The sequence below is a fragment of the Drosophila eugracilis genome, unplaced genomic scaffold (genome assembly GCF_018153835.1).
Source record: "Drosophila eugracilis isolate 14026-0451.02 unplaced genomic scaffold, ASM1815383v1 contig_2154, whole genome shotgun sequence".
Taxonomy (NCBI): domain Eukaryota; kingdom Metazoa; phylum Arthropoda; class Insecta; order Diptera; family Drosophilidae; genus Drosophila; species Drosophila eugracilis.
In genome coordinates this window covers 8319003-8346557 of record NW_024573038.1, presented here as the reverse complement: position 1 = coordinate 8346557, position 27555 = coordinate 8319003, and the positions used below count along the sequence as shown (strand labels likewise).

The 27555-nt window shown below is 41.8% G+C and overlaps 1 protein-coding gene across 1 annotated transcript; it reads right to left on the bottom strand.

Moving 5' to 3' along the window:
- Positions 1-24: 24 nt before the first annotated feature.
- Positions 25-26762, bottom strand: LOC108114488 (bifunctional heparan sulfate N-deacetylase/N-sulfotransferase). Its single transcript, XM_017225507.2, has 5 exons — positions 25866-26762; positions 15085-15294; positions 3023-4907; positions 1725-2077; positions 25-587 (listed from the first exon to the last, which is right to left on the bottom strand). Exons 1-5 carry the CDS (start codon positions 26480-26482, stop codon positions 485-487), a joined length of 3168 nt encoding a protein of 1055 aa, XP_017080996.1. The 5' UTR covers positions 26483-26762; the 3' UTR covers positions 25-484.
- Between the last annotated feature and the right edge of the window lie 793 nt (positions 26763-27555).

Sequence of the window (27555 nt, the reverse complement as noted above, 5' to 3'; positions counted from 1 at the left end):
GTTTGCAAAACTGCACTGAAAAAACGTAATTTTGAAATATTTTTACATCAACTTAAAGTTTTTAAAACAATATGGCCTTAAGTAGTTTACATTTATCAGTTTAGATATAAAATTTGAAATTACTTTAACTTTCAAACTCAAACTTGTCAAAAAAGTCTTTAAACTTCTATAAACTTTAACCTTAAACGATTTAATTTATGTCAAATTTTGCATTTGCAAAAGCCTGCCGAGAGTGAAAAACAAAACACGTTTGATGGGTTTTCCATTGAATTTCCGCCAAATTTTCATTCTGTCAGTTGTGACGTCGTCGTCGCTGAGCGTTTTCCACATTTTCGGCCGCCAAATGCAGCCAATGCAACTGTTTCCTGAGTTTTGCCCGCAATTTGCGATACTTAATGCCTCCTATGCCGCCGCTGCTGCTGCTGCTGCTGCTGCCACCTCCTCCTCCTCCTCGTCCTCCTCCCCCGCCAACAAACAGCTGCTATCACGTTCCCGTGGACAGGTCGTCTTTGAGCCATTGCGGTATTGGCCGCGAGCCGAGCTTTTTGAGCAACTTCACCAGCGCCGTATTGTGATTCAGATAGTATCTGCCAAAGAGAGAGAAAAAAAGCATAGAAATTTCCCATCAGAAATGCAGGAAGAAGGCAGTGGAAGTGCTGGGCGCACAATTAGAATTTCAAATCGGGCGCGTTTGCCCGCCTCAAAGACAGAACAAATATGCAGATCGTCAGGGACTTATCTTGGCAGCAGCACCTACCTCTTTGTTAGCCAAGTTTTTGAATATTTTATTTCAGCTTCCTTTCCGCCTCCACCACTTGATTGTTTTTTATGAACCATTTGGATTTGCCCAACAGATTTGTACAACTTTGATGATAGAACTAGAAAAGCTCAACTCCTAAGCTGGTCAGCTAATACCCAAGTACTCCTTACCTTTACCAGAAGAAGATTACTTCACTTTCGAAATCCTATTTTCATATAATAAACTTTCCACTTTACAACTCCCATTCAAATAGAAAGGTTTTACCCATATGTTCGTACAACCTTTTCCCACCATCATCAGGAAAATCTCTCGCTAGGAAACAAATTTCGCCAGCTTACGAGGCACTTTTATATGGCCAACTTCAACTCCGAACTCCCCTGATATATTTCCCATTTACTCCAGTTGAATGCCTCACAAAGTAGTCCATCTGTCCATCTCCATTTCCGTTTATTTTCCGTGTGCGGTGGTTGTTGGCCTAGAAAATTTCCCCCCTGCCCCGGCCCCGGCAAATCGTTTTCCTTGTCAACTGACAACAGCTGGCACATACCATATATGCCACCGCCGACGACGACGAGGAAATCGCAGTACAGCAAAGTGCACTTTTAGCGGCCGCAAAGTGGCACATACCCTTCACACGAAATGAACAGAAAGAGAAAAAAACATGGGGAAAACCCTAGGAAATAACCAAAACCAAAGAAAAGCGACGAGTTTTGTCCCCCAAACACACAGCCCATGCCCACATATGTTCATTAATCCTTCACTCAAAGCAGCTGCCTCCGTGCTGCTGCTGCTGCTGCTGCTCCTTCGTCCTGCCGACTGTCTGTCTGTCCCAAATCACTCAACGAGAGCCACCCGGCCCACACGACTGATGGCTCGAACTTTTCATGATTTTTCCCACCTTTTCGGAATTTTTTTTTGGGATTTTGCGGGCGGAGGAGAGGTGGCAAATTTCGATTTTACTCACCGCTGCAACAGCTTGGCACTGCGCTCATCCATCGTCGGATACTGACGTCCCTTGGACTTTCCGAGGCATTTATTGCGCTTCTCGCTGATGGCCTGGCAGTAGAAACCCTTCTTCACATCGTATCGCAGGTGATTTGAATAATCGAGCAACGGCTGGATTTTCAGGAAGCGCTGCAGCTCGTTCATCACATCGATGGGATTCAGTCGCAACTGTTCGCCATCGATGATGTGCAACTGCTGGGCGGGATAGTAGGCCAGCCAGTGTTCCAAGTGTTGGGCGTACTTGCCTGGATTTAGGCAGCGGTTCCGCAGATCCTTCAGTGCCCTCGGTGCTGAATCGCTTGCCGTTATGACCTGTTCAAGTGGTGAAAGTGGAAGAGAATACAAGTGGAATGCCAGGGAATCAGTGTTATATCAAAACATGAACTTAAAGTTTACTCAAATGCAGTTAAAGAAAAGGGTTTGGGTTCTTAAAATAACTAAGAACTAAGCTCTTCTTCCTTTTTTTTCAGTAATTTCTCCAAAAGAATAAATCTTTAAACTCTTTTAAAAGCCAGTCATTCCGACTGCAACCTTTTACCATTTCATTTCCTTTAATTTATTTACAAAATAAATTGTTTTAATTCCCTTCAGAGTTCTTTATTCCCACACAACCCACTTTTTATTCAAAGTGTAACCCAAGGGGTGGCAATTTCAAGGAGTGGGCGTACGAGTTTTGAGTGCCTTGGCCTGGACCTGGACACATGTCAGAGCAAGCTGGCGGAGTAATCTGAGGCATTCGTACATGTGTTAGTTGTGGGACAACCTCGGGTGCAAATAGAAAATTTTCCAGCATGGAATTCAAATGAAATGTGCCAAAGTATCAACGAAAGAGGTTGCAAGGATGTGAGGTAGTGGCTCCACAATGGAGCAGCGGCAGCACAAGTCCCACACACAAATGTTGTTTGAATTAAAACAGGATTTTCCTACATTTATTTTGTGTTTTGTTTTTCTCGATTTTCTTTTGAGGTGAACCCAAATGAATTTTCCTGTTTGCTTAAATGTTTCTTTTCATTTTCCCCCTCTCAAACTGCGAGATAAGAAATTGCAATTTGGGGAATTTGTATTCGCTTCGGTTGATATCGTATCGAATGGATATCAATCAAGGGGGGCAGAGTTTGTTCTTAAAAGCAAGCAATGAGGCGAGTTAATTATAGTTTTCTATGGAGTTTACTTGAGGATTTGAAGGAAATTCACCAGAAAATAAGCAGAGAGAGAGAGAGAGAGCTATAAATAATGCCTAGATGAGTCCCAACTTACCTGATAGAAACTATAGTTATTGGCTATAACATCGCCGTGGGAACGTTGATGCTGGTACCAGGAGTAGGCCCTCTTAGCCGGTGATATCAGGATCGTAACGATCTTGGCATGCGGCAGCAGAGCATGAGTTCTCTTCGGCACAGCCTCGCCATCGAAATAGGTAGCACTCTTCTCGAACATATACCTGGGCGATCCCAGCTGCGTGGGCATCGGAGAACTTGTATTGGGCAGCGTTTCCGAGGGGAAGAAGTCCATGTACCAATCCAACCCTCGATAGTAGTTATTCCCATTGAAGAACTGCACCTCCTCGAAGGTCTCCGGACTGGCTATGTTACTCGCTATGCTGCCGTGCATGGATAGGAATGTGTACAGAGCAGTGGTGCCCGTTTTCTGTGGACCAATCACCAAGAACTTGGGCAGTGAATCGCAGTTTTTGGTCTTCGACCAGATCTTCTTGTGCCGCACATCATCACAGGGATTACCCCAGACGGGATCCACCTCCTCTGGATGCAAACGGAAGTACATCTCGGCCAGCTGAACTGGCGGAGCTGAGGCCAACTTGAGATTGGTCCAGCACTGCAGGAACTTGATCACCGATTGGAATGTGTACAGAGCCAGACGATCTGATCCATAGTTGGACATGTGGGTCATGAAGATATTAATGGGATTATACACTATGGTCTGGAAGAGTTCTCCTCCCTGTATAGATTCATCTAGTTTATCCCTTCCCCCGGGATACCGATCAATATACATGGTATGGGTGAAGAGACCGCATGTCTGCCTGGGCAACACCATGATATTGCGGTGGATGAATCCTCTCCTTAACCTAGCTGGCCTCAGATGAGGATACTCCTCCGTGGATGTAACCTTCACATTCCACACCTTCTTCCAGGCTAAGTATAGTAATTCATGGGCTGGATAAACGCCCGAGTGATGCGGTGATATGGAGTAACCCGAATCCGTGGGTATATTATGATCCACGGCAAAGGCGTAGTTTAAGTGCATTTCTGCCATCAGGAGGGTTAGGTTATCATACAGATGGGGCTGCTGGTGCTTCCACATGTGCGAGAACCAGTTAAACTCTTGGACATTCTGCAGCAGGAAATCATCTCCGAGGTTTTCCTCCCTCGTTCCATGATGATAGTACTTCCCCGAGAAGCCCAAATTGAACCGGAAACCAGGTACCATGGCAGCTATATTCTTTTGCGTGGCTATCAGAGCTCTCACATCATCTGGCCTCAGCCTAGTGCCCTTCTCTCCCACGAATATATCATCGATATCCACCAGAATCATACGCTCTAGATTCAGACTAAGTTGGCCATGACTTAGATAGCTCAGGGCATCCAGGAAGACCAAACGATGCAGCCAAAAGCGCAAACTGCTCCCGAAGAGCACTCTCTGTATCCCATCCAAGTGGCCCCGATCTTGAAGAACAGTGGACAGAGGCAGCTGCACTTGACCCACACTATCCGCTGGATACTCCTGGGTGTTTCTCTGGGCCCACTCCACTGGCTCGTAGGTACTGTGATTATGCTGGAAAACCGCCCAATCATCTCCGGGCAAGGCTCCCCATGCGGTTTCCCCTGCTCGTGTTAATCGCAGCACCGATGAAGCTGGATTCAAGCTGGCATCTCTTAACCTCAGATTTGTGTTTACAAACAATGGGAAGTCCCGAAGCTGGGCACCCACTAGTGTCTCCTCACTGGGACTCACGAAGCCCACAATACCCACGGAGTACTCCCGACAATATTTGTCCAACAGCTCCCGATTCCACTTGTCCATGTTGAGGTACTTGTCCAGATTCTCAAACACAATGACGCCATAACGGCCCTTGTCCAGATTGGTGAGAACGGGAAGACTCTTGCCGGCCACTTCGATTTTGTATCTGCATGGGGGAGGAGAATAAGATATTTTTTAGTATTATATAAGTAAATAATTATATATATTAAGATGTTAAATAAGCTTCTTAAATGACACGTCATTTAGTATATGTTTTTATCATCTTGCTGCTTAGAAAAACCTTTCAATTAACCCTCTTTTAATTTCTAACTTTTATTAACAATCAAATTTAAAATGCCATCGTTTAGAAGAACAATAAACTGAAGAATGTTTTCAACACTAACAACACCAACACACAGCAACCACTGGCATATCACAAACAGAACAACATTTGTGTGCCATAACTGTCAAACCAGAAACAACATGGCAAGCAAAGATGGCGTTGCAAGGAGCCAACACAGTTAGATAGATAGACAGATAGATAGAGAAAGAAAGAAAGAAAGCATGGAAGAAAGTGCTTGTCAAATGTGACATTCATTGAGGGTATGGGGGCGAAATGAGACAAACGAAATCCTTCTTGGATTGCACAAATGCAGCGAGAGAGCTGCATTTGACAGGCCGATGTCAAAAGCGGTTGGCTATGACAAGCCATATAGAATGGTTGACACTGCACTCGCAAAATGCAATTGCAATTGCAATTGCAATACCAAAAAAATACCAAACGTGAGTTGCATTTGATTTTAGATTGTTCTAACGAGTAAAGACACAAAAAATCATAGCATAAATCTCGGCGCACTCAGCTTTAAATGCTTAATTTAATCCACATTTACCTATGCCATGCGTTATTCATTTCCATTTTCATAACCAGAAGTGAAAAAAAACAACAACAACAACCAAACCAATGGCATAATTACATTGAACACGGTTGCATAAATATTCAACGTCCTTATGAATAAAATCAATTTCAATATTATTATTATTTTCGCTGGGTAAACCTGCTAAACGTTGCCATCCCTACAGCTACTTCTGCTACTGCTACTACTACTACTATTGCCACTTCTTCTGCTCTCCCTTTGCATGTGCGTAAATATTTTGCATAAATATTAAAATATTTTCACTGATATGGAATTTCCAATTGATTGAATTTCATGTCTGTCTCTGTGCATTTCTCTTTTGGGGCCGAACGAATGCATATGCATACTGCGGACCAAATGTCGGTTTTGGTTTTGCGTATATCCTGCATCGAGCAGTCAAAATCCAGCAGCCAGCAGCCAGCAGCCAGCAGCCAGCATCCTGGATCCTGCATCTACCACATCCTGTTATTGCCATGACCGGCCATTTAGTGGATTTTAAAGCTAAACAAACCAAAGCCCCGCATGACCGTGGCCAAAAACCCAAAACAGAGATCCGATCCTTCGGCAAAATGTTGTCCACTTTATTCAATATGCCAAGCGGTGTTTCCAACATTTAAGGGGGCAGCCAGCACACGTAAAAACCCCGAAACGTAAAGTTAAAAAAAAAGAACCCAATGGAGCAGCCATTGTAAGCATTTTTATTTCGTTTTTTTTAACCTACCACACATTCGCCGAAGCATATTAAAAATATTTGCAACTGCCCCCGCAACCGCTCGGCTGCATATAAAAGTCATAAAGCAAAACAGTTTATATATGTCTGAATGTGGTGCTCCGCTGAGCCGAAACGGCTCGCTGTATATATCTCTCAAATATATATATATACATTTGGATGGGTTGCTTTCTGGTGGGCGTGGCATATTATTGATAGTTTTGTGCGATGGGCCTGACAAAAAACGAAATGACTTTTGGCCTGGTCCGCTCGCGACCTGCTGAGTTATTGGAGTTGGAAAATAAAATCAGGTGGAGCAAGCAGGCGAGGTGGCTCTTTTGGGTGGTTGGATGGTTAAAACGCTGACACACTGCATGCATTGCATATTTTATGGCGCGTCAACACGAGACCATGTGTCACACGGCATGGGGTCCCTTCTCTCTCTCTCTTCATTTGAGGAGTGAAGGGCGGGATTCTGCAGCAAGCCCATCAAAGTGGTCATTTATGTTCCGCCCGGATATTGAAAAATCGCACGCCCAGCGACAGCTCGTGGACGAAATATGTAAAAAGAAAGGTCGCATAAAGAGGTAAATTAAGTTTGAGAATCGTGCTCGAAGGGGAGATGACCTGGAGAAAAGGGGAAAGAATGTTTGCAAACTATTAAAGCTGAAAGCCTTAAATTATAATAAATACAAGCTTAGTCAACGTACTCTTAAGCCTAATCAATATTTTCCTGTGCTGTTTCTTGTTTAAAAAAATCCAAACTCTAATTTAATGTTCTACCCAAAAATTCCTTTGATTCAGAAGCATGTAGATTATGGTTTTTGTTAGTCCAAAAATATATTCCCACTGCCATAGATAGCATAGCAAAGCCACCGAGTGGCCCGAAACGACCCACATCAAAATGGCCCCAAAACGAGCCACACAGGCACGAAAAGAATTTTCATTGCATACTTTTCAGGTGTTTGGGTAAATTTAATGCGAACTTCTGCTAGGTTATTCGAGTCCTGTAAGAGCATTAATTAAAGCGTTTTATCTGCACAAAATATTTGTTTAATTAACTATATAATGACACTTTCCCTTGGTGTGTGAGTAAATATATATATATATGTGTGTGTGTGTGTGTTTGTGTGTTGATATTTGAAATTTAATTGCCAGACGGAAAGAGAGAAGTTCATTTACAGGCCCGCAGCGGATTTGTTTTAAAAACCCATTACCGGGTATTACTTGCAAGTAAATAAATGTTGTTTTTTCTGCTCTTCTTTGTATTTTTTTTTGTAACTGGTTTACACAAACGTATGTAAAAGTGAGCGGGGGGTTAGAGGGGGCAGAAGGGAGAGACTTGCCTTGCCTTGCCGCTCATTTGTTTGCATTTGTATGGAGTGTTAAATTATCCTCGGGATAAACGTAAAAGTGCAAATGCCGGCGTGTGCGCGTGAACCTGTTTTTCTTCTTCTGCTCCTTCTTGTCTCCATTTCCGGTTCCTAGGTGTTTCCCTGTTTGTTTGTCTGTCTGTCTGTGTTTGGTATACTGTATGTATGTGTGTGTGTGTTTGTCTCTGCCTGTAGGTGTTTGCCCATGTTTGTCGGCCCGCTCACGCTTGTCGCTTATGCAACGCATTAAATGAGCTTAGTTTTAGTTGACTTCCCACTGCCACTTTGGCTTACAGGGGTGAGCAGTTGCCACATTCCGCTTTATACCACCAATGATCCCTCTTCCCCTTATCACACCACCGCTCCTCCTGCAGCCCTAACCAAACTGCGTTGTAATTTCATTAGAGCGCTTTGGGGCCGCCGGCTGGCTTCATCTTAGCGGCGCATCGCATCTCACTTGGCCTTGTTGATATTTGCGTCAGGAAATTAAGCTGTAGGGCAAATCGCAAATAGAGATTCCGGCACTGGAGCCACTGGAAATCCTTGCGAAAACAAGGAAACATTCTTGAAATTGAAATGGAATTTTTTTTCTGTTTAAATTTGGTCAAGTTGTGTTTCTCTTAAGTTATCTTGCTGCTAACACAAAGTCACTTTTCATTTAAAAATCCTTAAAAATAAATAATCTTTCATCCTTTTTTTCTCTATGTACCTAAGCCCACCCATAACCTTAAGATCAACGCAGATAGTCCTCCTCCTTTAATCGAAGAAGAAAATCCACAAGCATTTATTTTGCCCAAGGCCAGAGCCCATTTAAAGCCATTTTGCGGCTAGCCAGGTGATTTGATCCCTGCCATAAGAGCACATCAGGTCCGACCACCGACAGATGGCCGCCAAAAAGTAGGCAATGGCAAAAGTTGCGCCTTGAGGCAAAGTTTCAGCTTATTAGCTGTGAGTAATGATGCAATTACGCAACGGCGAAGGCCATGGACTGTCTGATTACTTGATTAGATGTGCTGTGGGGGCGACACGTGTGCCAATTAGTTGCCAGGTGAGTGAGTGTGAGGCGATTGATTTGTATCTATCTGAGGGCTACGGCAAGTTGTTAACCCACTGAGGGATGTTTATATTCAAATATATCTAAAAAAGGAACTTAATACCAGTAACTACGTTTCAAATATTTAATTAGAGCTCAATTATATCCCCTTAATAAAACAAACCACAAGGCTTTCTGTTCATCTTTTACAGGGTTAAAGTTTCTCCCCCTCGAATTTCCAATTTAATTCCACGCGTATTAAGACATTTTCCCCGGTAGCCTATAATTTTCAAACGTAATTAACCCCGCTGCTACACCCTCCTACACTTGAAATGGGAAGTATTTAACCCGAGAGAAAGCACTTTGGCCGTTACTTTAGCAACTCGCTGAGTAATCTATATATCATAAATAAAAACCCAAGAGAGGAGGTAGCAGCACTCTCTGTGCTAAGAAGCGGAAGTTACTTCTGGCTCGGGACACTAAACAATGTGAAAATTATACAACAAATGGCCATTATATGGCATCGGTTGGGAGGAGTTGAAATCGTTAGGCCACGCCCATTCAGCCCGCAATCCATTCTTTCATCCTTTCGACTACGACACCGACGACGACTAGGGCAATAAATGAGTTTAAACTAGAAAATTTATTATACGCGGCGAAACTACTTAAGTCACATACACACCACACCAGTGGCAAGAAGGAGGGGAAGCACAGAGAGAGACACGCAAAGGCAATGTCCTTAAAGTCGCGACTTGTGAGCTCCACCCACTTACCCCTGTCTGCTTCCCTTTGCTACTCCTGTTTAGGCCAATATAATCACGCAAGCCAGACGAGAAAGTCAGAGGCATGAAGGGAGAAGGAGAGGGAGGGCTACCTCCTGCTGCTTGAGTAATTCAATAAAATAACCAATTTGTTGAAAAAAATAGAAAAGAATGAGAATGAGAAGAAAAGTAGTATAACAACAAGCGACAACAACAAGAGAGACCCAGCAAAAAGCCAACTTGTCACACAAAACATGAGCGTAGGATGGTATGGGGGGTTTCACAGGGGGGGTTAAAGGTTGCGGGAACAATCTCTGTGCTCAGCAGCCAGCAACAACAGCAACTCGAACTGCCGCGTCACGTGCCAAGCGCTAGAGCAAAAATATTTTTTTCCTATTTTTTTCTTTTTTTTTTACCCCAGCACAAACACAAACACAAGGGAACAAAAATATAAAGACCAGACACATATTGCTCGTCGTATATATATATATGGGGACTATATTGTATGGCCATTGTCGTGGCCTAAACAGTGGAAAACATTTCTATGAAATCTTAATGCAACGATTCTTATAAATTGAATTCAGATTTGTGGAATTTTTAATTGCTAACCAAATGGAATTTTCAATATTTTAAAACGAACAAACAAAAACATTTTTATTCATGGGGACTCAGCCATTTTGTGGGCTTAGAAAAATACAAATTGGATTTGTGGAATTTTTAATTAGAAAGGAAATGGAATTTCAAGTCTCAACTTGTCAGGTTATTTAATTTATTAAAAAGGAAGTGGCATTCAGGATTGATAGCTGAGGGGGGATAAAACGCTTGACTTTTCTAAGAAGAAGCTTCTGTGAGGTTTTTTTATTAAGAATAAAGACAAGTTAAAGGGATTTTATAAAAGAGCATAAAACCAATTTTTGTTTTATTAAGTTTAAAATTTAAACAAATCAATCTCACTTTTCATTTTCTCTAGAAATCTAAACCACTTTCTCTTTAACTCTATTATTGAATATTTATAAATGATAAAACGGCAATCTCCTGAGACGGATTATACAATTTCACAACCCATTGGCTTCCACTGTGGCACCACCACAGATAGTCGGTAGTCAGCCTTTGGTGGCTGGTTAAACTCCATTGACTTGTGAAAAATTGAAAATAAAAATTTTCCGCGACATTATTAAAGTAAACATTGGCGAAAAGGGTGTGATTATGACGAGCTCAGCGAAGGCAAGAGCTGCTAGCAGGAGCAGATCCCAAGCTAGGAATCCCTGGGAAAAAGGGGAGCCAAGTCCTCTAGCCAAGTCCTTTTTCCCTACCATGGCAAGCTTCCAATTGTGGTGCCTGTTTATGGCGCTTGCCATGTGTCTGCGCGAATTGACGTCAGTTGGCCTGGTATGGGCTAAGGATGAGGTAGGAGTAGGTTTTTGGGTCTGGTGTTCTCGTTATTCGCCTTTTGCCATTTCGCGTTTTAAAAAGTTCGGGCTCCCAGTGGCGCAATCAGCGCCCCGGAATAACCGAAAGGATGAGCGCTGAGTTTTTGGGGCTGAGCCACCACAAAAGCATGCTACATTATTCACACACACACACGCCCTAGCACAGCATGGGGGAACCCTTGGTTCAAATGATAACAAGGCTGCTGATGACTTCCGTGTGCTGACTGCTGACTTGACTTTCAGTCAGCCTGAACCGCCTGACTTGACTTCCTTAACCTCCACTAACCCCTCCCTCAATCAAAAATTGAAAATAAGGTTAAGTAGCTATTACGCGCATACACACGCCCACCAACTGAACGTTGCCTTGTGCACATTATAAATGGCAATTTAATAAACGATGGTGGCATGGCATACACCACCATTGAGGCGATGTCTTTTGGGCCGCGTAATTACCTTAGAAAATTTCATTAGAATTTCACGGCGCATTAGAGGCACAAAACTTGCTTCTAACACTCACTATTCTCCGCCTTACCCCTCCCCTTTTGCTTTTTTTGGAGGCTGGCCAGCTTACAAATGGCAGCAATCCGGGCGTAAAAACTTTTCCCAAAAACTTTGCATACTTGCTGGCGCGCGCGGCTTTTGGCCAGAAATTTGTATGTACAACGTTGGGCCATTTGTTTGGGTAGAAAAATGAGAAGAAGAAGAAGAAAAAAGGAAATGAGGGAAAGAACAGGGAGCACCCGAAAAGCTGGCAATCAATCAATTGGCCAGGCTAATTGGAGCGGCTAAAAGGGCAGCGGCAGCACAGCGATAACAAAGCGAAAAGCGTTGTAGCCAAGGTCCATTAGTAAGATGGCAAATCTCAGATTTTTCTACCTACTTAAAATGCAGCCAGAGTCCAGAAGGCAAATATTGAATAAATTTAACGACAGTCTGTGTGTGTGTGTGTGTGTGTGTGTTAGTTCTATTCTATGCTTTGGTGTAGCAGCAGCACATTACGCATACGTCAAGTGCAACACTTGGAAAGTCACGGAGTGAATTTTTCATGACTAATTGAGTGGCAACTTGGGAGCAATGAGCAGCGTCGCTTCGGTTCATAAATAATTGATAATGGGGAAAAGCTGCGAACTCTAGGATTGCCGTGGCAAAGAGACAGATACACCCATACCCATAGAGATATAGAACCGTTGAGAATGCACCTGCGTCCCGTCCACGCACTTCAATTCCATGGGACGCATTTCAATAATGGCTGCCATGGCGCCAGCGACAACTTTGATTGCCTGAGCCTGGGCCTTGTGTGTGTGTGGCAGCGGTGGGGTTGTACAGCTTCAGGCAGTTGCAACAAACTTAAACTACTTCATATGCCACAGGGCGATCTTTCTGCCGCTTTAATGCACAGGGAAAAAGTGGAAGTGGGCTTTTAATACAAGCAATTTAAAGTTGTGTTTTAATGGGTTAAGCATAAGCAAGAAAAGATAACTTAAAGTTGTGCCTAAGCTAGCTCTACAATTTACCATTCATTAATCTTTAATAATCATAAATAAGTTTACAAATAAAAGGCAAGTTCATGCCTTAGGTCAATGCCATTTTAAGTTTCCATAACATGATTTTTGATTTTGACTTTACATTAAACTAAACCCCGTACAAGATCTTACCATCAAACTAGATAGTTTTCCTCCTGTGTACTCATCTGTTATGTTCTCTTTTCGGTTCTGTGATATGCATACACTTCAACTCCCTCACAAAAGTCATCAGCAATAATGAGATGGTAATGTTAATGAAATTTGTTGCCCCCTTCCTTGGCTTTGGGGCAAAGTTTGTAGTACCCGAAACCCCAAGGAAGCAGCAGCAGCACAAGCAGACTAGTCACTGAAGAGTACACTAATGAAGTCATTGATAAGCAGCGGGAGTAATGGCAGGCATCAAGGATCCACCCGGATACTCCCGACTCCCGACTCCCGTCTCCCCTGCTCATATGGCCAAGTTGATTAGGTCATGAGAGTCATTCGCCTGCATATTTGGTTACAGAGACGCGGCAGAGACAATGGTTGGCATTACTCAACTGGTTAGAGGGAGGGGGTGGGGAGGGGATTTTCAGTTAGGGAAGTGAAATGAAATGAAGGGGACTGATTCTCCGGCTGACTGAATGCCAGTGCTGTTCTGTTGCTATTTGTACTTGAAATCTCATTAAAGTTCAAGCACTTGTCTGCTGCTGAAGGAGTAAGGAGAGTAAGTCTTAGACCAAATGCTAAGTAGAAGCAGAGAGGAGAGAGAAGAGAAGAGAAGAGAAGAGAAGGAGGAGGAGCAGCATCTAGTTTTCCTTGTGCCATAACGACAAAATTTAATTATACAACACAAAAGCCAAAGGAGTCCAAACAACATCAACAAAAGCTGCGGCAAATTGAAATTTTTGCCCTTTGACTTTTGGCGAGGCACAGAGCACAGAATTTTCGCCTCGGGCTTCTTACATCCTCCACCTCCTCCACATAAACCATTTTCTTCTTGCCCTTTTTTACTAAACCTCCGCAATTTTACACAATTACAACAAACATGCATGCATCGTCTGCATTTCAAAAGAGTGTGAAGAAGAAAAAAAACGAAACGAAAGAAAATGCTTGTATAAAAATGGTATTGAAAAGTTAGCCACGCCCCAAAAGTGCCAAAGTGCAGCTGGTATAATAATTGCGGTTATTCGCAGGAGGCTGCATCCTGCGGTCACTGCGGTTAACCAATTGGGCGGACTCGACAGGCTCACACCTACTGGGAGAACACTCAGATCAACACCCACCACCCACACAGACAACACACACACACACACACACACAGAAGCAAACCAGCACAAGGCAGTGGTCGACAGGCGAATTACAAAGGCATAAACCAAGGAAAGAATAACTCTTTGTGCGCCAGAAGGTAGGCAACGAAAAAGGGGCCACGAAAATAGGAAACTTGAAATACCCTAAGGGTTTATCCGGTCTTAAATGTTGAATAATAATTGAAAATTGGAAACAACTTATGTTTTTTTAGCTACTTAAGACTTTAAAGAAAGATTATTGATCTGAAAAATCGGATTAGTAAGTCAAACTTCTACAAGTTTAGAGAAAGTGTCTAAGGTTTTGGTTTCATAACCAAATTAAGTTTAAATTTTGCTTGCCACACAGCACTTATAAAATCTCCAATACTTAAGTTCCAACTAAACCTAAATTAATTGTGAACATATAAGATACTAAAATGCTCTCGAATTATGCAACATTGCCGGCAGACTCTGTGTGTTTATGGCTTACAGTCATCCCTAAGGGACTCCAACGGCTCCTTGAAGTTCAGCACTTTGTTGGCCGACTTCAGGCTACTCTGGCATGGGGAAAAACTGCTGACTTGGCTAGAGGAGCAAGAGAAGCAAGAGAAGCAAGAGAAGCAAGGGGAACCATACGAGCCATGAGATGTCTGTAGGTAAGTAGGTAGCAGGCGGGGGCGGCAGGTGAGACATTGGCCAGAGAAAACGAGACTTCCGCCTGAGCTCTCCAAGTCCAGATGGATGTGCTGGATGGATATGGATGGTATGCCCCGGCAAGGATGCTCGGGATGCGGCACCGTTTGGCAGGCCAGCCACTCGACCACAAAAGCATAAGTTGCCAATTAAACTGGAATGCTTTGCTGGTTGCCCGCAGCGGCAAAGAGGAGCAGCTCCCCAGCTGGTCAGAGACACAGAGCACAGAGGCGAGTGGATAGGAGAAGAAAGAGGAGGAGGAGGAGGAGCTGCAGAGCTGCATAGCTTGGCATTAATTTCATAACCTGCCTTTTTATGGCCAACTACCCAAATTGGGTCAACATTGACAATGGCCGGGGCTGCACAGCAAAAGGAACAGGCGGAACAGAGGAAAATAGAGCATTCCGGAGTCCAGAGTCCGGAGGACCTCACTTGGCACTCGCCATTCATTTTCTCTGTCTGTGTCTGTCTATGTGTGTGTGTCTGGCGTCTGGGTTGGTGTTGGTTACGCTGCCACTTCCGTTTCCCAGTTACTTTGAGTGTAATAATTATCGCCGCATCGCTGCCTTTGCAATTATGCAAATTTGCCAGAGCTAATTGTCTATGATTTCTCTTTTGCCCTGCCATGTTAAAACTTACTTGATCCGATTGTAGACTAGCAGCTCGGCTATGTCCCTGCCCAAGCCGGAATATGTGGTTTCCACAAAAACGAGAACCTTGGGATCGATGCGTAATCGAGCCTCTGAACGATGGTCGGGCGCTGGTGAGGCATCTCGGACGTGCTTGCCACCCGCATTGATCATGCGGCAGTTGATGATGGGAGCGGGATGAGTGTCGCGTTGGATGAGTCTGAAAGAGAAGACGGAGAGAGAATTAATAATCCAATTTAGTTTCTTTTCTTTCTTGTAGAATTCCCTTTCACAAGTCTCCCTCCTAAGCCACCGTCAACTAAGTTTAAGTTTAATCCAAATGTTTTCCTTTGTTTGGTTACCTTTTCTAGAACAGCCCTCCCCCCCGGGAAACCCCCTCAAAGCTCAAATATTTAAACATTTACCAAAGCAATTAAATGATATAAAGCAAGAGCAGAGAGACGTTGACTCTTCAAGCTGTCAGAGGAAAAACTCATGCATAAAAAAATATGCTGAAAATAATAAAATGGCAAACTGCACACAAAGTCCCGAAATGCAACATTTTGTTGCGCGGGGAGGGGGGCAGATAAGCAAGAGGCGGCAAACTTGCCAGTGGAGAGCTGTTCTTCTTCCGCTCCAGAACAAGACGATGAGGCGCTGCCGGCGTTCATTTATTGTATTTGCTTTGTCGACCGAATGCTTGCAGGGGATATTTCGGTGGAAGCTGGATGGGGGGTTGGGGCAGGAACAGCCAGAAATAGGGAGATGCCAGTGACACAACACCGCATGTTGCAGGCCAAAAAGTATGAAGTAGTAGCAGGGGAAGAGTGGGAGGAAGGTAGGGGAAAATGTGGCAACGGCAGCCAAATTGAGATACGCGACAACGTTGCGTATGCGTAATATGCAAACATCGTTGGCGGTTGTCGTTAGCGTTGGCTTGATGTTTCGTTTTTGCCGTTGCCATTGCCATTGCCTGTTGGCTGCCACAAGATAAAAGCCAACAGCCAGCTGTCTCCCAATACCGTTCTTGTTATGCCTTACACGGAGAATAATTAAATGAGAAATTTTATGAACTTTTAACTTAAGGTTGCCTAAGTTTATGTTAAAAACTACAATAAGGAAGTCATGTAGTATCTTAAAATCATAAAGAATAAAACCCTTTTTAGATTTAACAAGTGTAAAAAGCACTTCTCAGTGTAAGGAAAGAAAGATTATCTTTAGTTTATTAACTTGACTGGCAGCTCTGATAAAGCGATCATTAAGCCCAGCCAACATTATCCTTTATCAATTTTCAAGGTACTCCTGTACAAGGAAGTTATAAACCTTGCCTAAGTAAAAGCAACACATAACATATTTTAACATTCCAATCATCAAAATAACTTGTATCTTTCCCACAGTGCTCTTAGTCAGCGGGTCATATCCCCAGGCCTGTCTCACATATCTTCATTTGCATGGTGTTCCTGGGTCCTTGGGCTCCTCAACTTGGTCCTCTTTAAAAGGCAACAATGCGGCTCATTAACAAACCAACCAACGAGCTGAAAACTGAGCTATCTAATGTAAGTTTGTGAGCAGCAGTCTCAACTCTACTCTTTTGGCCCTCTGTCAGTAGTCTCATTCTCTATCTCTATGTATGGGTGGTGTTTGGGTCAGAAGTTTTCTCATAGGAGTGGAAAAGTTTTTGGCCCTAAAACTACCTGAGAATCACCTTTGACCTGGGCAACTTTTCTATTTAGATTTTATCAGGCAGACCTTCTCTCTCTCTCTCTACTACTACTACCTCTGTGCTTTATCCTTCTGAAGGATATATAAGGAGTCGAGCGTTTTATTATAAAGCTTAGCAATTTCCACATATCCTTGTAGTTTTCGCCTAACCTTTAGCACGGCAGGCCAGCCAGTCCATTGCAACAGGAAGAAAATAATAATAAGGAAAAACAAGAAGTAGTAGTGAAAGCGCTTAGGTGAAAGCGGCAACATGTGTAAAATCCCTTTGCTGAGCGCCTTTCATGTGAAATCCCTAAAATTAACAAAAACCTATTAGCCCAAGCCCCACCAAACCCAGCAATCTGCAGAAAGAGAATCCTGCAGGCAGGTCCTAACTGTAGCTGCCTTGCAAATTGTAAATACTTTTTGCATTACAAAAATTTGGGGGGTGTGGGTGGTTGAGAAAGGACATGGGCATGTATCCTAGATCCCTGGCAGGCTGGCAAAACTTTTGCACTGCCAAAACAAAATATTTAGATAGGAAACGAACACAGAAACAAACTCACACACGACCAGTTAGGTAGGTAGGTCCACCAAAAATATCAGAAAAGAAAGTTTTTCCTTTTTCCTTTTTATTTTGTTAGCCCAAATGCCCTATAAACAGGCAGGGCATATAATGCGAGGGCAGGCACTCGGTAAATCAAAACATTAGCCATAAATATAAAACATAGAAGTTTCCCTATTTTAGTTTTCCAAGTGCATGTCAAATTTATGCGAATTTTGTGTGAGTTAACGAAATATTTTTGGTAGAACATTCAAAACGTGGCCAGCACAAAACGGAAAATAAAATGTTATTTAAACTCAACTTTGTACGTGGTTCTCCGATTTCAAATTTTACTTTTCTGATGTTTCTGTTTTAATTTGCTTTTTGGAAAACCTAAAAAAGGTAACATAATCCTTTTCAGTCTGTGAATTTCTCTTCTATTATTTATTAATTAACAGTGGTAATCAGATATCTTCATTAACAAAGAGGCCGTGTCTTAAATCCATAATTTATTCCCTTTTAATCACACTTTAATTGAAGTTTTGCTTTTCTCTTTCATTTTGTCTCTTGTGTTAATAAGCAATAAATTCTGGATGAACTGACAGCAACTTGTAGGAAAAGTTTTTCAATAAAATTCTTGTTATTCATAAGTCTATTAATAGGTAGAAGGCTGTGAAATATAAGCTCGAAGAAGGTTATCCTTTAAATAATTTATAGAAAAGTTGTAATAAACAAAAGCTAATAATTACATAACACCTATTTATGGCTGAAAATATAGTTTAAAGTTGGTCTTAAGACCCTTGTCCCTATATTGATTATCATTTTCCTTTACTCACATCTACTTTCCTTCTTTATTCATCAATTTCAACCCCCCCACCCCAAACAAAGTAACTATTTTCCACTTTTCGCTACTTTTACAGGACGTTTTCATAGTTGATCAGCGTTGGGGAAAAACTTTTTGCGTTTCCTGATCCTTGCCCAAGACCTGCGGCATCATGATGAAGAAATTTTTGCTGCCTGCTCAGCCCTCTCTCTCGTTTGCATTTCGTGCAACCTGTTCTGTTTTGGCCTCGGCCTCTCAGTTCGCTGATTTATTTGTGCACAGCACAAAATTTCCGTTTCCGTTGGCCAAGGAGGCGAAGGAGTAGCCAGGAGGCGGGCTCACAGGGTCGTACTTTCGTCTTTTGTGCTGCATAAATTAGGCAACAAAAAGTCAGTTTATGCATTTGCGACGTGTTATTTATGCGGGCGTGCAACAAACTTGGCAAGCAGCCTGCTCCTCGCTCTCTCACTTGCAAATGTTGCACTGTCAACGAAGCTGCCGGAAAAGTGTGGCGAGGGGGGCGGAAAACAGCAGAGGAAAAAGGCTTACGGCCATGAGCGTGGCCAAGGCTTATTAGTCAAGTTGAAAGACATGACGCGGGGACGGTTTTATTGAATCCGTGAGCTCAGCATGTATATATACATTACGTATACGTAGTCCCCCCCACTGGAACTTTAAAGCTTTTCCTCTTGCAACAATGGGATGGCCCCAGAATATGACTACGAGCTGCTGGGCAGGCAGTGCTGCTCAGACAATAAATCGTATGTAAAAATTTGTAATAAATTTGCAAAGTAGCAAATGCAGCAGCCGCAAAACGGAGAAAAGCGCGGCCAACGGGTCGCATACGTAATGCAGATTTTCACCGAACGAAAAAAAAAAAACAGGGCAACCACAGCCGCCGCAGCAAATGCATAATAAAATGCGAATCTAGCACAAGGATATGTGTATAAGCTATATAAAAGGGATATCTAAGGACAGAAAGTAACCCAAAAAAATATTTAGTTCCCCTTTTTCGAAAAACTCTCTCTCTCTCTCTCCCTTTCTCTCTCTCTCTCTTTCTCTTTCTATATATATATATATATATACTATATAGAAAAAGGAAAATGAATAAGGCAAACAAAAAAAAGAAAGAGTGCTGGGCAAATGCAAAAAGCAAACCAAACTTCGGGGGAAAGAAGACAAAGCGGCCACTTAAACAAAAATGGTAAAAGCAAAGAGAGAAGAGCAGAGCAGAGCGGAGCGTGCCAGCGAAATGAGCTAGCCTGGCTGGCTGAATGGTTGGGTAAACTAAGCGCAGCTTTTGGCCAGCAAAATATCGCTGGCGATTTGTGGTCGAAAGCCTGTCAATGTCAGTATAAAGTAAATTAAACTGGAGTGCAGGGAAAACGTTTACTTTTCCAGCCAAGACTGCTGTAATAGCGGATCCAACATTATTGCTCTGTCATTGTGGCTTGAACACACCCCCCACCCACCCTGGAAAGGGATGTCCTGGCAATAAACTGTTTCGCTTTTATCTGCTTTATATGGTGAAGGGGACAAGTTAGGATTGTGCAGTTTAGTAACTTTAAAAAGTACTTTAATGTTTGACAAAAGTTAAAGTTTTATATGAAAGGAAGAAGTATTTTTATTCAAGAATGTGATATGATTACTTTGAATGCTTTGATAACTAATATTAAACTCTTATCCTGATCTCAAATATAGTTTAAATTCCTGTAAATATCTTTCATTATGCAGATTGTCTCATAATGGAAACCAACACTCGCATTACCGGACATTTCCCCGCCCCCCTGCGAGAAGGTTTACTTTGGGATAAAGCTATAATGGCAAATTGAATAATATTGCAAGCGGCCATTGTGCTTCGAGTACGAGTATTTTCCCTTTTTGTTAAGCTCGCAGCATATTTTCGAATTCGAGCATTAAGAATTTTCCCCGGCTGGCGGCCACTTAAGAACAATGAGGATGGAAAACTACATGGAATGGGAACCGATGAAAACACTTGAAATAAAGCCTCGACATCGACGACTCAACGATTGCGGTTGGGCTCGTCGTCGTTGCTGAGGGAAATGTTCATGCAAAAAAAAAACAAAAGAAAAAGAAAAAAAGAAATGGCGAAAAAAAAGTTAATTAAATAAATCAAGCAAGGCAAGGCAAGTTCAATTGAATTGCAGACGGGAAATGAGTGGGAAAATGTCAGGGCAGGACGAGGCAGGCACAGACAGGTACATGGCAGAAAAGGACTACCCGCTGGGAGATGCTGGACGCTGGACACAGCTCTGGCCAAATGAACTGTGAACCCGAAGAGGTGGAGACAGTGAAAAAGTCGAGGCAAGTCACGCGGTGCGGGTGCCGGAAAATTGGCAGACGGCGAGGGATATGCAAAAGGCGTCGCCGAGCTGCTGTCTGCCTGTCCTTTTGTTTGTTTGTTTGTAATTGCATTTAAAGCAAATAAATGTAATTATTTATTGCATTTCGCAGGAGTCGACGACGACACGCAGACAACGGGGCCATCCAACTGGTATTTCCTTTCTTTTTTCCCCCTTTTTTTTGCCGCATGGATTTGTGCAAATACGCAGATGTAATCGTATTTTAACAACGTCCATGGCCCAATCGATGTGCATATATGACCGTCGGCCATTTGTCGCTTATAATCGCATTTTCAATTAAAATATTTAGTCAATTAATGCACGCAAATGTGAATCACATCACGTATACGTCATGTACAACGCAAATAGAAAACAGTCACTCGCCCTCTCTCTGTGTTTACGCTCAAATTACTCGACTCGGGCCCAGTAATTTATGTGTTGATTATCGAAGCCATTTGGCGTTTTTAGTGCAGTTTTAGTTTCCAGCTTGTGGCAGCTTTCGTCCTGCGGAAAAAACAAAACACAACACAACACAACCCAACACACACTTCTAACATCAAATTGCATTTATCGCACTTAACACGCAAAGCAAATAATGTTCCTAACTAAACGCATACGTTGGTCTCTATATATAGGTATATATGTTATATCTGGAGAGTATGTGTAGAGCATAGTGTGTTTATATATACGTGTTTATTTGGTGACAGCCGTTGTGATTGCACGTGACAGGCGACCAGATAGTCGGAAGAGCAGTTCCAGGATAACGGCTAAATAAATGCATTTGTCAGCGAAATTAGCCAAGTAAATCAGAGGGAAATTTTCAAATTTCAACTAATGGTAAAGAGAGTTAAATGAAAGTGGTTTTTAGCTGTGTGTTTTTACTAATATTTCTATATTTTATTTTAGCACTTTCATCATCATCACTTAATCATAGCAAAATTCTAGCAACAGCAACATTCCCACCCTTACCATCTGCTTTCTCTTAAATACTCGTAACAATCATTGTAAAATCTAATATTAGCATTTATGTAAATTGATCGCTGCCTAGGAATACCCAAAACATCTAAAATATTTACTATTTAAAAGTTTGTAATCCAATTTTCGTTGATAAAAACAGAATTCTCTTACTGGCTGGCACTGCATTTAAATGCGGAATTAGAAATTAAATGTTTTTAGAAATGCATGTAAATTGCATTGCATTCTCGTAGAGAGCAGTGAGTTTTGTCAGGTTTTGCATTACAAATCAATTATTGCCGGCGTGTCAGGATGGTGTTTCCAGCTGTCCATTCCTCTGACACTAGGACTTGCCCCTGCTCTTCCCTTACCACCCCCTTTCCTGTGCCAACTCTCTCTGTCAGTCACTCAGTTTCATGCAAATCACGTACGTTTGCATTTTGTCAAAATGCGTTTTGCACCTACAAAGGCAGCCCAAGCAGCAACAACAACAACAACAACTGCAGCCACACCAAAAACAAATGCATTTATGCATATGTATGTGTGTATAGGTGATCCTAGTACTGGCTTTGTGTGGGTGTGCGAGTGCAAATAATGACAGACAGCATAAACAAACACGCACATCAGACTTTGGACTGGCGTCTATGGCCACAGGGGCAACCTCAGATGCGGAGCAGTGAAAGCCAGGATGCAGGACACGCCCACAAACCGCCCTTATACACCCCCCTACATATACACACACCCTCCCAGTTGCAGATGTAGAGGGGGAGAGGAGCTGGCTTTAAACTTGGCACGTCACTTGTTTCCGCATTTTGCACGTAACAGACGAATAACCATAAGAAATACGACCAGGCACTTAAAAAAATTAAATATTTTTGTTACATTTTGGATGATTTATAAAAAATTGATTTTAACTTTTGGAGGAAAAATGAGAGCTAACCATATTTAGCATTGTTTTCATAAGGGCTAACAACATCATTTTTTGCAAAGAATTGTCAAAATTTTACTAATTTAGATTTGAATGCAGCTTTGTCAGAAATTCAATAACGAGCTCAACGAGGTATAACTTTCCATATTCAAACCATTATTGGCTACGTAATGGACATAATTCTGTCATTTTGAGGGGAAAAACTGAGATAACAAATTTTTGCATTTTCAATAAGTGGTAACATCATTGAAATTTAAAAAAAAAAAATGGTCAAAAATGTACTCTTTCAAATTTGAATGCAATTTTGCTGGAAATTAATTTACGAGTTCATAGAGGTATAACTTTCTATATTGGGACCATTATTGGCTAAGTTATGGACATAATACGGCCATGTTGAGGGGAAAATCTGGGATAATCTAACTCTAACATTTTCAATAAGGGGAAACATCATCAAAATTGTAAAAATTTAACATTTTAAACTGTGAATGCAGTTCGGCTAGGAATTAGAAAACAAAATCAACGGACAATTATTGGTTAAGTTATGGACAGAATTCAGTCATTTTGGGGGAAAATCTGAGGTAACCCATTTTCGGGTTTTCAATAAGGGGTAACATCATCTTTTTTTTTTATCAAAATTGGCAAAAATTTTAATTTTAAATTGTGAACACAGCTCGATCAGCAATTTGAAAACAAGCTTATCAACGTATGGCATTCGGTATTCGGAACATTATTGGCCAAGTTATGGACATAATACTGTCTCTTTGAGGAGGAAATTTGAGATAACGAATTTTTGCATTTTTGATAGGGGTAACATTATCTTTTTTTGGGAAATGGCAAAAATGTGGCCTTCTAAACTATGAATACAGTTCGTTTAGGAATTTGAAGACGAGCTCAACGAGATATGGGATTCCGTATTCGGACCAATATTGGCTGAGTTATGGACAAATTTCTGTCATTTTAAGGAGAAAATTTGAGATAACAAATTTTCGGATTTTCTATAAGGGGTAAGATAATCTAATTTTGCTAAAAATGTCCCAATATAGGCTTTTTTGGGGTGCAGTTTTACTGGGAATTGAATTAATACGAGTTATGACATTTTATAACAACAAAAATTTTTGAAAAAAAAAAAATGGTCCATACATTTTCAAGTTTGAAAGGACGTTTCATAGTAGTCATAGTTCATGCAATTTAAATAGAAATAAAAAATAATAGAAATGCCATTCCAAATTTAAACCAAATTTGACAATTTTCTCGAGAAATATTCACACATTTCTTAGCAAAATGTGAATTTTCCACTAAGCACTCCTTTCTCTCAGTGTAACTACTCGGCAGCACATGCACACTCGCCCACTTTAGCCATACGCATGCAACAATCATGTAGTTGGGCCATCTGAATTCATTAAAATTTATCAAACGGACACACACACACGCACACACACCCTCATGTCGTCTACAATTACTCGGACTCGGACTTGGGCTATTCAATATAGACGGCAGGACCTTTTTGGCCCTGATTGATGGTAACCCACTTAGCCAACTAATGAACTTTGCCACAGTCCTGGGCCGTAAATTAAATTTCAAGTGCCCGACCAGGGTAAATATTTAATAATCAACTGGCATTTGGAAAATGTAAATAACATTTTACCTACCGAAAGGATAAGAACAGGACTCTCTCTCTGTTGTTGTTGTTTTTTTGGTTTATAGCTGGCGTGTTGAAAAGTAAGAAAGGAGAAACTAAAAACAAGAACTCAACCCACGCAACCAACTGCAAGTCCTGCAGCAATCTTGCCTTGGCAACGCTTGATGAAAGTAATCAAAAACTTCGCTGCTTGTTTGTGCAACTACTGCGGGCTAAATGAAATGGGCGGGGGGAGGGAGGGGGGTGGTTTTTTCGGTGGAACTCTGTTTGTAAACCATAATTGCGCGCAAAAGTAGCTAACAGCTAACAGCAGCTAACAGGCAGGTGAGCAAAAATAACTGTGCTGCCAAAGCTAAAAATTTCATGAGAAAAATTTAATATACACCCCTCCTCTCCCTCTCCCCTTCTAGGAAGAAAGCCATTCCAAAACTCAGAACTCAACTCTCGCACAATAATCACCAAAAAAGAACACATTGCTGTTGGGGGGGGGAAACTAGTGCGAACAGCCAACGGAAAGCTTCTTTAGTTACGCCGCTCACAATTATGAGCAATATTTTTCACGCTTTTCCAACCATTTTTTCCCCCGCTCCATTCAAGTACCACTTCGGAGTTCAACCTATGCGAGAAGCTGGCACCAAATGAGTTTTATTCTCGAGTATGTCATGGAGTAGCGACGGCAAGCCGAAAAAGAAACCCCAGGTGCTCAGCTCCTGCTCCTGCTCCTGCTGGCTGGGTTTTTCTTTGAGCTGAGCATGAAGCCAACCAAAAAGGTGTTGAACTGAACTCAAGCAAAAGTGGAACTTGTCGATAGCAATGGCTAGAATGAAACTTTCCCTTCCTTTCCTTTCTTTTATTTGTCGCTGCAGAGTAACACAAAAAAGAAAAAGAAAACCCATCGCTTGATGATTTGCGAAAAGGTTGTTAGGGCGACCAGGTGAAACTTTGGGGCACTAAAAAAATTGAATGGGACTTAAAAGTTTGAGCAGCACATAGAAGATATTAAAATTTAACTACTAGTTTTTCGCGTCAGCTAACCGAAATTTGGGATTGAAAATTGCTTTTAAATCTCCGCCACGCAACATGACTTTTCGTTTAAGAGGAAAATAAAAAGGGTTTTTCCCCTTGCCATAAACATTTTTTCAATTTACACATAGCTTTTTTCGCTATATTCTCCCTTTTTTTGGCCAGCCACACACCTGTTTTAATTTAATTTGCAGCATATTGAAAACAATTCACCCCCCTGGCTGCCACCCACCACCCACCACCCTCGTAAACCACTTGAAAATGAACAAAAAAAACAACAAAAATCCAATCAAACACGGCGCTGAACAAAACGCTTTCCCACATTCATGGCCCACAAAAAAGTGAGCAGAGCAGAGAAGCGCGCAGACATGAAGTGCATTTCCGCCATCGACGCCACTTGAGAAGAATAAAAACCCGCTGAAATGGCCCGAAAAAATAGGGTTAAGGGACATGATTGGAAAAGCGTTTTGATCTGAACCAATAACACCTGATCCGAGACCTCTTCCTGCTTTGAAAATTTATACACAAGGCTTTAAAATGGTTTCTTTTGGTATTCTAGAAGTCTACGTTTCCACTAAGCCCTAAGGGTTATCTATTCCTAAAACATTTTTGAATATTTTCTGAATTTTAAACCTATCTTTGACATACCAAAATGCAATTTCAAAACCCCCTAAATCCCTGTCAGACAAACTCAATCTCCTTTCACCCTCTAAAAACCAATCAGGCCGCAATTTGAATCGCATTGCATCCCGGAGGTCAAAGGTGGTCACAGGTCAAACTCTTTGATTCATTCCATCCGCTGGTAGTAGTACTCACCCATTAAACACGCCCGTATCGACATAATGCGTGTAGTAGAAAATGCTAACCACCGTAATGGCCAAAAGCGCCAGGACACAACGTCGAACGTTGAAGCCAAAGCAGCGACGTGCAATTAAATTACAACAATGGCACATCCAACCGCCTGGCTCCGAGTGGCCGCCACCGAGTCCGCTGCCTTTCAGGTGAGTTGTTGTTCCACTGCCGCCAATTGACGTTGATGAGGTAGGACTGCTGCTGCTGCTGCTGTTGAAATCCAGGCTGATACTCCCATGCCCATGCCCATGACCATTTCCATTTCCATTCGATTTACCCTTGTACGTGACAATGCCGGCGGTATTGGTGGTGACATCGTCCTCCAATGGCGAAAGCAGCATTGTGCGATCTGTGATGATGGCATGATGGCCATTGCCGAAATGCTTATTGAAATTGTTAAAGTCCTGGACAAAGGCGGCATCATCGGTAGCATCATTCGCATCAGCATCTCGGCCAGAATTCACATCCGTTTGGGTTCCGGTCACGGACGTTCCAAATTGCATCTGCTGCGGCTGCTTAATGAGTTTTTCATATTTGCGATTTGCATTGTTATTATGTTGATTGCCGCCCGATATTGTCATATTGTCGATGCTATCTCTGTGGCTTCCTCCTCGGTGGTACTATCTCTACTATCTCTGCTATTTCTCTCTCTCTCTCTTTCTATATATATATTAATATATATATATATATCTATTTAATTGGCGATATGTCGTATGTTTTTATATATTGACTAAACAGATCGAACATACACTAGCGTTTCACTATGGCACTTCGATTCCCCGTTGCTTGAATGTTTATGTTTTCCAATTGTCCAGTTTATTCTATATATTCTCTATATATATATATATCTTTATGTTATTTCGCATAAATCTCGTTTTTATAATATTCAGTTCGCTTTGTTTACTTTTCATTTCGCCACTTGATATGTTTCCAAATTTTCAAATATTCATTTTGTTTGGCCATTGTGGCCAGCACTGTTGCTGCTGCAATTGTGGTTTTGGCCAGCCCAGACAGCCATTATCAGTCATATAGAGAGGGGCGAGAGACCCAGTTTCCCGCTGTCCAGCTCTTGCAATCAGACATTGACTGTCGTCGTCCCAGTAGTGGGTCGTCTTCTTATCTGCAAACCAAACAAAATACAAAAATATAATAAATAAATAGTTGTCATCGGTCGAGGAGTTTGTTTGCTGAGCTAACAAACAGTGGCTTTCATTTTATTAAAGAGGCATCGAGCTGTTATCAGCTAAGGAAATCTTATAACTTTGTTCAAGCTTTTTAATCTAATCAGGTCAAGAAGTTGTTAACTTTCTTAAGATTAACGTAAACATAAAATATGATTAAACTAAGGTAAAGATAAAGATATTGAAGTGCAGCATTAAAGAAGTAAAGTTTGTAAGTTTTCAGATTACCATAAATACTTTATGATAAGATATTTGAATATTTGTATTTATTAATAAATATAATAGGAATTAGGTTGAGGTGCGACTTTACAACAGGTTGGCAGCTTTTCATTTTCCTTTCGACATCTTCTACTTCCCAGTGCATAGCATTCTCAACGGGCTCTTCGCTACACCTCTCTATTCGATATTAGTAGGGCTGCCAACTGATTTGCATAACGCCACCTCACATCAGTGGTGCCAAATTGTCCTTTTTC